The sequence below is a fragment of the Glossina fuscipes genome, unplaced genomic scaffold, assembly GCF_014805625.2.
Source record: "Glossina fuscipes isolate IAEA_lab_2018 unplaced genomic scaffold, Yale_Gfus_2 116794, whole genome shotgun sequence".
In the NCBI taxonomy this organism is placed as follows: Eukaryota; Metazoa; Arthropoda; class Insecta; order Diptera; family Glossinidae; genus Glossina; species Glossina fuscipes.
Window position 1 is genome coordinate 30,111 of NW_024006100.1, and position 10,762 is coordinate 40,872.

Below are 10,762 nucleotides of genomic sequence, written 5' to 3' on the forward strand. Positions count from 1 at the left end.
ACAAAAGCTGTTATATGAACAAGTGTATTAGGCGAAATGGTGTAGGGTACTTAATGGTGAGCCGTTGGGCACATTTTCCAGCAAATTTTGATTTCATGAATGCGGTAAGAGCAAAAGACTGACTAACACTCGGACACTGCTACATCAATTCTGATTACTCCTATGTCTATACAAATACCATCAGTACGTATTCGTCTCTGTACATGTTTCTCTTTCGCTTTTGCTTTTCTTCTTGCAATGTAATTTTTCTCTTATTCATTTCAAAAAAGTTCATAGTAAAAAATTTTGAACAAAGTCTTAACTGATCTAAAAATCCTATGCAAGTTTGGAATCAAGATATGGTAAAGGGTTACAAGCATCTCAAACGCATAATGGTGATGTAACACAGAACAATGTACTTCAGTGGTAGTGGAGTTGAAAGAAAAAAAAAAAATGTAATTAAAAATAAAAATAAAATATTTTGTGATGTTATAATGTGACATACATTTCTTATAGTTATAAATTGTTGAAATTCATTTAGAATAATACTAATTGTGATCAGGCAACAAATTATTGCTTTGAGTTCATATAAAATGAATCAAGTATTTTTACAAAATTTTTTGTTTTCAAATTTAAAAAAAAAACAAAATACAAAAACTAAGGAATAGACGAACAGGTAATTACAACCTTCTTATTAAATGGAAAGTTTTTTTTTTTTTAATTTTTTGTGTGTAAAATGTTTTTTTATTTCTTTTTAATATTATAACCACTTTTTCTTTGATAATAGTTTGAATTTAATGTTGAAGTGAAGAAGTAAGTAATGTAAGAAATGCAAGTAATTTTTTTTTTGTTGTGAGCATAAAGATTATGTGTATAGTGAGGAAATTATTTTAATTTTTTTTTTTTTTTTTTTTTTATGTACGAATATGCTGTGTTTTATAATCATTTTATTATTATAAAGATTTAGATTTTCTTACATGCAAAATATTTACAAACGTTTGAGTTTAAAAAAAAAAAATATCAAAAGAAAAAAAAAAAGGAAAAAATCACATTTTTATTTAGTATTATTTCGATAAAAAGACTTTTTTTTTTTTTAATTAACAAAAATAAAAGAAAATGTTATCATATTTATGGCGAAATGTTTTGATGTTCAAGTTCAACGCCTAACGCATATTTTCATTGATCTATATGTTTACTTAATTTTCAACTAATTGATATCAGCTTTTTTATAAATGGCATTTCACATTCGATATGTTATCGCTTCGTTTGCCAAAAGACATAGACAAAAAGGAAGGCATACGTACAAGTTGATTAAAATTTATATTTTGAAAATGCTACCTATAAGAGACCATTAAACAGCTGATCGATTCTTTTATACGACTGGTTAGGACTTTTATCATATCGACCCTTCAACTCATTCTAAATATTTCTTTTAAATTTTACATTGATAGATGAATAGATGGTATGTTGAAATTTTCAAATTAAAATACTTGTCTTCAATGTCCTATCTTAAATCCTCGATGAAAGCGGGCGGCTTGGGAAAGAACGGAGTCACAGACGAACAAATATTGCTAAATCGGACTTTACACTGTTTAATTACATCCAAATCTTTTTTTACACGGTAAATAGATTCCTTTGAAATTTTTGCAAAAAATATTGGGAAAAAAATACTGGCGAGATATGGTAAATTTGGAGACATCTTCCACGACTTTGAAGTATTGTGTACGACTAAGAAGCTCTAAATATTTTTCCAAAAAAAGTATTAATCAAACCCATATTATATATGTACAAAGAAATAAATAGTAGTACGTTGAAAATTCAGTCCATAAGTACAAGGTATAAAAATTTCAATTGAAACTAGCGATAAAAATCAATTACGCAACCGTTCATCATTGCTTGCGTGTGTGTTTATTGCGGACGGGACCAAAAATACTATTATTAGTAGATATATTTACCACAACTGTCGGATTTGAATCAAATTCCCCGTACTAGACCAAATCAGTAATACATGTGTGGGTATAGACCGACCGACTTCTGATCGTGGTATTCCCCAAATTGTATTCTATTGTGGTGTAGATAAGTTTCTGTAAGACTCTATTAAAATTATAATTAAAAAAAACTTTTTTTTTTTTGGGTTCGTGCAAAAAACTGTATCTTTTCTTACTGGCGAACCGTGTTATTTCAAAATCGGTTAAAAAAAACCGTATAAAAAGAGTTGGGTGAATATCTACGTTTATACATTTTGTAAAGTCTTCAATTTCTACAAATTTTAAGAAGAATAACGTATCTAGTAGATATCCATCTTTCCATGGTGGATGTAGTTTGTTCAAAGGTAATGGCTATTTATTCTCAGACTGATTAATTTACATTTTTATTACATAACGTATTGTAATGGGTGACTGACAGCAAAGCAAGTATACCGTTAAGACATATAAAAGAGTTTTCATTAAAAAATTTTCCTTAAAACTTGAACTGTACCTTAACAACAATATTTTTTTTTTTAAAAATCTTAACAGGTGTAAAAACTTTTCCTTTTCTGCCATTTATGGTTCATGTAAAACTCTCTCTAAACAATTTTGCTTTAGAACTCTTGATATTTTTTTTACTTTTTTTTTTTTTTGTGTTTATTCTTTGGATAAAAAATATATTTCTGGGTTTGGATGTCTTTTTTTATTTAAAATTTGGTGGTTAAGGTGTTGCTTTCGTTTGTCTGTTGCTGATGTTGATGTATCTGTTTCTCTTTGAATTTTGCAGTTTTCGTTGTAATCGTTATGCGTGGCGCTTGCCTAAATATAACATTTAATGTTGATGTCGCCACAGCGGCCAATTTATTCGTTAAAAATACTGGTATTTTTAGAGTTTCCTGTTATTGTTAACATTCGAATTCGTTGGCAGTTATGGCACTCAAATCCTTCATTAATCCCTCCAAATTGGCCATCTCTTGATTCAGTTCTTCGGTTGAGGTACTCGGCGCTAATCGCTGTATTTCATCGGTGCTATGAGCAACCGATGGGCAACCTTGCAAACGATTCGGTGTAGCAGCCGAAAATGATGGCTTCTTATAAGGTGATTGATTTTGTGGACGTATTGTAACGGCAGGTGCTAAAAGAGAAGAATGATTTTAATAAAAGTGATATTAATTGTTATTTATCGAAAATAATATTAAAGAATGAACTACCGTTAACTTGATAAGTGATTTTGAAAAAGAAACATATCCGTAGTTGAAAACCGATTAAATTTTTCACTTTTTCTAAAGATTCTTGAACTCAATTATTCAATCATTTAAGCATTCATTGATCCATTGAATTATTCATTCGTTGCTTAAACGGTATTGATTACTCGATTAATTAATTAATTGCTTAATAAGCTGTTATTCTTTTTATCAATTTTTCTATAACTTTAATTTTACTATTTAAAGATGGTTCCTTCGGAAAATAAATGTAATTCGCCTTAAAATAACTTAAATCACTTAAGCAATTAGTAATCAATGAAGTTCTTAATTATTTAAATTATTTAAAGACACTTTTTAATCTTATTATTATTATTAATAAATTCTAAGGATAAAGTCTTAAAACAATGGCATCTAAAGCTATCGTCTTTATTGAAAACCTTAGCGTACTTGCGGGATGTGAACCCATAAGCATTGAGTTGTTAGTTGACACGCTCGGCCACTTAGGCGGCTTTTCTTTGTGTTCATTTTCAAAATATTATAAAAAATATTTAAAACCAAGTTTGGCTTAGCTTATGCAGTGCGTTCACAATATTCTCGACATAGTTTCAGCGAAAACTTTTTTTTTAATTTCAATCTTTAAATTCTACTTTTGAAATAGTATTTTAGTTGCCAATAAATTCCTCTTTTGCCAATGAGAGTCATTAATAACTTGGCGGAGTACTTGGAACAATTCTCTTTTAAAATATTTGAACGGTTGAACTTACTAAGTTTGTTAATTGGAGTTGAGGCGCCTGTAGGTGGTGGTCCAGGCACACTGAAACTTTTTAATGGATGTCCTCTTTTGCTGCTCTCTATGGTGGATACTCCCCCATTACTAATAGCACTCGAAGCATTAACTATCCCAACGGCAGCACCACCGCCACCTGCTGATCCAGGGCCGTTAGCGTTATTTGGGTAACCTGTGTTACTAAAAAAAAAAAAAAAAAAGAATAATTACTACCCGCTAGTAAAAAATCCTAATATCCAAGTACCAAAAATTAGCATCATAAGCCCCATAAGGATGTTCGGGTGTTTGGGCTAATGAATTATTTTGCGTCTGCGTTAAGCTTTGCTGTGAGAGACCTGTATCGACGTTTATATGTGGACGATTGGCGGAGATATTGTATTGCGTGCGGGGATATTGGGGTCTTTCCATGGTAGAGTTCATTGAAGTGGCTGCTTTCATTGCAAAAAAAAAAAAAAATTATTGAAAAAAAGTTCTAATCTAACAAAAAAAAAACAACAATTTCATCTTACTCATATAACCTGGCACATAGGACCGTTTGTCCAACGAATTAGTAATATGATTAGGTACCGGGGTATCAACATCGTAATCATGGCCTACAGAACGAGGTAATGTTAAGGCTCCGCTGCTGGAAGCACCATCACTGCAACCTATTGTAAACAACATAGAAGAATAATTCTTTTTATATTTAAAAAAACTTTTCCTACCAGGTGTTGATCCATGCATGTTTTTATCGATATTTTTCAATTCCATTTGATCATGATGGATCCAGAGATCGGGTGGTTTTGGTACACCTACACTATTCTTTTGATAGCTATTCGAGGATGGGAGGCTAAATGAAAGTCTGTTTAACTGTTTTTTTTTTTTCATTTTTAATTCTTTCATAATATACCTCTTCTTAGTATGCTCCGGAGATGTGGGCGGCTTGCGACGACACATTATTACCATGACCAAAAAAACTATGAACAGAACCAAAGCAAACCCAAATACCATAACGTACAAAATCATCTCGTTGTTAATACCCTTAGCTATTTGATTATGCTCTTTCTTGACAACTGCCGCTCCCGTGGTATGAGCAACCAAGGCGGAGAACGGAGCGCTATTAGCGCCGCCTCCCATAATACTGCCGACTTTATTAATTCTGGCCTGTACCTTGAAGTAATATGTAGTGATTGGTTTTAAATTAGGTAACATGAAAGAGGTCTCTTCTCCCGTATAAGTTTGTATATTCCAATCACGGTCACGTTTATTAGTATCGGTGGTGTAGTAAATATTGTAACCACTTATTGGAAACACAGTGTGTTTGGGTGGCAACCATTGTAATAAAATATTTAAAGGATTTTGTTCATCCGTTTGGACGGTTAACTCGCGCGGCGGCGTTATGGGTATATTTTGATAGGTTGTATTCAACACGGCCATGGACCAAGCTGATTCGCGTCTACCCTTAACCACTTTAACCGAAAACTCGTATTGAGTATTTGGTCTTAAATCCATAATCATCGTGTTCAGATCGGTAGTATTATGATAACGATATCTACTTGAGCTTGATATGCCATACCGTACAATATAGTGACGATTATCAGTTACATGTTGATTTTTATTTAAAGTAGTGTCTATCCAATAGACCACTATAGAGGAACTAGACATTGTTATAGCTCTTAAGCCGACGGGCACTTCTAATGGTGTCGGTATGTCTATAGGATCTTCATCACGCGTTTTGATATTATCGTAGATGGGTGGACCGTCACCATTAATATTACGCGCTCTTAAACTAACAACATATTCTGTATTTGGTTCCAGATCTTTCAAGACATAATAACGTTCCGTTTCCTTAAGCTCTACAGTATTCTCATCTGGTATACCGCGACCCCATCCTAGGACATAGCTACGTATTTTTATTTCGTGTTGATGCGGTGGACCCCAATGCAGGGCTATTGTTTCTGCCCCTGGATGTATACCCATCCATACTGGTTTTCCCGGTACCTGAGTCTCATCCAAATCGTTTTCCAAAGTCATTACACGATACCATTCGGTAAAGGGTCCCGATCCATTAACTGTCATGGCCGCTATTTTCACTTGATATTCGGAGTTACGATCTAATCCATTCAGTTCATAATAGCGAATGTTTGCAGGAGTGCTCTTAACTTGCGGAGCATCTTTGAGTTTGCGATAACGTATCTTATAACCGGTTATTTGACCATTGCGTTCTTCTTCGGATGGAGGTTCCCAGTGTATAGTGATGGACTAAATATGCCAAAAGAATGAAAGTGAAATAAGAAGAGATAAAATGGAAAATATAAGTGAAGAAAAATTGCGAGCAAAGTAAGATTGCCACGTTGTGTGACTGTACTCTCGAGGAATCGAGAATGCTTTCACTGCATACAGCTAACGGTTTTTTTTTAAAAAGGGAAAATCTAAAAATATTAGCGATCCCATCTAATCTAATCATAGATGTGTGTGTAACAATACCTGGCATAATGTATTACAATATTTTTTTTTATAACTTACCGTTGAACTGGTTACTTCTAAGGTAACATTATTCGGTGGTTCTGATGGTGTAGAAGAAAACGTTTTCACTTTAATCTCTTTGGAAGGATCGCCCATACCATTCTTATTAAAAGGCACTACGGAAATGGTGTAATCGGTGTATGGTCTCAATTCGGTCAGTAAAGCATCCAACGCGGTGCTATCGTGATACATTTCTGCGCCATTATCACCTTCGGCATAATAAATACGATATTTTAAGATTTCGCCATTAGTTACACTTGGCTCATCCCATTTGACATAGATTTCTTTATGATTGCGAGCATAACCCTCCACATTACGTGGAGGGCCGGCTATATTTTCTTCAGGTTGTGTGACCACTTCTAAAGTATCGGAAGAATCACCAGACCCGAAATTCGTATTCGCCACAACACGAAAATGATAACTTCGACCAGGTATTAAAGACTGTATGCTCAGTTGCTGTTCATCATGGGACTTGGTAACGATTTTTTGCTCTCTATATAGGAAAAAAAAAAAACACGAATTAAGAAAAGATTTTTGTCTTTAAAACTTTTACGCTCAAACGATTTTACTTAAAAATAAAAGAAATAATAAGAGACATTTTAAAATCTTTCGTCTTTCTTTCATTTATTTGTTCTTTTATATCTTTAAATTTCTCGTCAAGACAAATATATCAAGAATTCTTCTCTTCTTATTTCTCTTTTCCAAAAGAAAAGCAAAAATTATTGTTTTTTTTTTTTTGATACGAATAAGAGTGAGGTTCAAGTATCCGTAAGATGGCTCACCAGCGAAGGGTACGCGAATGCTTTCAAGCGTAATAAGTAGGTATGTGTTTATGTCCATCTATTGCCTTTCCATGAAATTTACGTTTAACGATTTTAAAGATCTTCAATTATTCTTCCTATTTGCACAGGTTAGCTTGTAGTTAGGAGGAGGAAAACAAAATCCTTCGAATAGTTGGTTCGGTCGTTTATTTTCCCGACATTACTCAACAACATAAAATCCTTATTAAAAGAAAACAATTTGAACAATAAGGCAGAGAGAAAAAAAAAAAGAAAAACACGACAATATCATAGACAACGAGCAATTGAACATAGAGCGCTGACAATAACACTGCTTGTAATAAATTAAATTCTTTTCTTCTTTGACTGCAATTTGGCAAAAACAGCATCGTATAAATTGAATGAATGTCGACGGCCGCCTATGGTACGTGCTAGAAAGGACAGAAATATGCGTTCGAGAATGGAAAGCAAATGTAGAGGATTAGTCATAAAGCAATTGACTATATATATATATATATATATATATATATATATATATATATATATGTATGTATAGAGTAATGTACTCGTAACAGTAAACTGTGAATATTTGCAAAAAAAAAAAAAAAAGGCTGAGGAAGCATTTGCCAAAGGGACAAAACAATGTTAAGCAACAATTATAATTTGAATTCCTAGAAGTTCGAATTAAGTTATTTGAGAAGATTATTCAAAATTAGTCAATGAATGAAATATTCATTGCAAATTCCCAATACACAATTCTTGCAAATAGACTTTGTATTTTTATACCCTACACCGCGTTTGGTACAAGATTTGTGCTAATGTATGCAATACTCCGAAGGACTTGAGTAAACTCATCTTTTATTGTACCGCTGGAATCGGTATAATTTTTTGAATCGATTTTAGCTTGTCTGTCCGCCCTCTGTCTGCCTTCTTGTGTTCAACGTCTCAGGCTGCAATGTATGCGATATTGATGCAATTTGCCACGCCCAAGAATGACAAGGGTCATCGTCCATGGATATATATACAACATTCTACACCATGTTGCTCGACACAATTTTTCAGCTTCATATAATGTGTCAAAAATCGCAAGTTGTTCCCGTCTAAACATCCATTTTTTTTATAAAAACTTTTGTATTTGAAGAAATCCGAGAAGTATACCAATGTTTTTTAAACTTATTGCAGTATAATTATATATTAAATTCCTATTCTTGAATCGGTTTCCGTTATAGAATACTAAAAAGTAAACTTTGCCCTTTTCCCTAATGCTAGGTCTACGGAAACAGAGTAAATTTTCGGCAATGTCACAATGGCAACAATGAAAATAGGAAAACTTGAAGACTTGAAATTTGGAAAAAGTATTCCATATGAAATTAAAAACTACGTGTGATCTGTTCGCAGACACGCCCCCAATGCAGAAGAACCTAAAACAAATTCCGAAAACGCCGATAGATGTCCCATATTTTCACCTATAACCATAACCTCAAATTGCACCAAACTAGCAATAGTGGGCGTCCTGGAGAAAAAACAGGGCAGACATACTTGCTGCATTACATCACCAAAAATCAATATAGAGCATCTAAACATATCGGCTTCCTTATGTCAAATCAAGTTGATAGGTGCCGTAAGGCTAAACGTAGTTTTCATAACGTATTTTACAGTGGGTCTGGGCAAGATTTTGAATATCTTATATCGTCGTTCAATTTTGATCGAATGTTTATCGGAATTGGAAGAAATCTATCCCGATAAAGAAATGGAACGGAAGTACAATCTCGAGCATTATCTTAAACGATATAGGAGGGCCGAATACTTTTTCTGGAACTTTGCTATGTTTCTTATATCAGTTTATAACTTGGAGACTATTGTGCGTTCATTCTTGCAATTGTACCTTACGGGTCGTTACGGTTATTTGCTGTTAGTCCGGATTTACACACCGTTTCCTTACGATGGCAAGCTATTGGTCTACCTTTGCTATTTTACTTTGGGAAGCATAACTGGTGCTTGGATTGCCGTTATTATTGCCGCAACTGATTTATATTTACTTGGTTGCGTTTTACAATTGTGTTTGCATTTCGAATTGTTGACGAAACAATTAATGGAATTAGATACAAGGATATTGACTGAATCGGAAGCCATTAAAAAATTAAATGCTATCGCAAAATATCAAAGTGAGCTGATTAGGTAAATATATCTTTTCGATGAAGCTGTTAGTTAGTGATTGATTAATTTCTTCAATCTAAACAGATTGTCGCGAAAAGTTAATCGAACGTTTTCTGGCTCAATGATAGTCAGCAACAACTACCGCAGGTGCCAACCCTCCTAGAACGCTGCAAAAATTTCAAAATTGTATTGCTTTCTTAATTCCTAGTTGGCACAATTTAACACAAAAGAAATCCACTCAAGTAGATGCAATTGATTGTTTCACCAATGAATTGGTCTTAAGAAGATGTAAGAAGTGGGAAGAACTCAAAGAAAATGTATGTCAAAGTTTAAATCAAAAGGATTCTTCAGTTTCTTGTTCCACGACAAATTTGCGAGAAAGTATGCATATGATGTCAAAAGCCATAAAAACTGATTTTGAAGCCCTGCGGTCGCCGAAACTAGTTCTTGATATACGATCACTTTCACAAGCACAGCTAGATAATTTGCTCATATCAACAGTGGAGATAAAAAACAAGTTAGATTTTCTTTATTTAGTACAACAATGTATACGATGGCAATATTTGCCTTCTAATGAGGTATTGATCGCTTCTCTCAAATATCTAAGCACTCTATCAGCAGTACAGCAGATTGAGTCTTTTTTGGAAATTTGTAAACAACAAAAACACCCTTTGTTAGAAGCGTATACAGACTTTGCTCCATTTAAAGCAATGGCTTTATGGCGCCATGGTCGATCCGATATGGCACTAACAACTTTACATCAAGGCTATGACAAGGCATTGCAAGCGTTACACCACCAAGCGTTACATGGCCACCATCAAGAACTTCTTCAACATATTCAAGGCTATGACTCCAGTAATTTAATGGCAAGTAACGGTAATGGCAAACGAATGATTCGAGCTGCTTTTCGTACAATTATTGAGGAAACCTTGATAAAGAAAAGTGATGCAGTGTTAGTACATAGTTGTCAAATTTTCGATTAGTAGCCGGAAATTTACAGTCTTCCACTAAAATTGTAAATAAAGTACAAAGCCGTGTAAAACAGTAGGAAAAATCGATCTATGTATATATATATATTGTATCAATATATGAGTGCTACAATCTGGTTATATATTCATCTTACTATTAATTATTTATTGTTTGAATTATTATCATTATTATTAATTATTTAAGCAATAATGAATCAGTAAGTAAACGATTACAATTACAAAGTGCATTATTAATTGCGATCAATCAAGATTAAAATGGATTTATTATGCCAGTAAGCGTAGAAAATCTCTTTCGCCACAAATTAAAATACTAGATAGGATAACTCGAACAAGGGGGGATAAATACTTATTTTTGATACATTTATATAATAAAGAATATATATTACATTTCAAC

At 33.3% G+C, this 10,762-nt stretch overlaps 2 protein-coding genes across 2 annotated transcripts; one reads left to right on the top strand and one right to left on the bottom strand.

Moving 5' to 3' along the window:
- Positions 1-2,652: 2,652 nt before the first annotated feature.
- LOC119644436 (neogenin-like) lies at positions 2,653-8,698 on the bottom strand. Its single transcript, XM_038043987.1, has 8 exons — positions 8,604-8,698; positions 6,444-6,936; positions 4,828-6,179; positions 4,643-4,767; positions 4,448-4,585; positions 4,183-4,369; positions 3,916-4,118; positions 2,653-3,081 (listed from the first exon to the last, which is right to left on the bottom strand). Exons 1-8 carry the CDS (start codon positions 8,696-8,698, stop codon positions 2,852-2,854), a joined length of 2,823 nt encoding a protein of 940 aa, XP_037899915.1. The 3' UTR covers positions 2,653-2,851.
- Positions 8,699-8,972: 274 nt separating this feature from the next.
- On the top strand, positions 8,973-10,331 carry LOC119644440 (the record flags this gene model as incomplete). Its single annotated transcript, XM_038043992.1, has 2 exons — positions 8,973-9,387; positions 9,512-10,331. Coding segments are annotated over exons 1-2 (1,235 nt in total), but the record flags the coding sequence as incomplete, so codon positions are not given.
- Between the last annotated feature and the right edge of the window lie 431 nt (positions 10,332-10,762).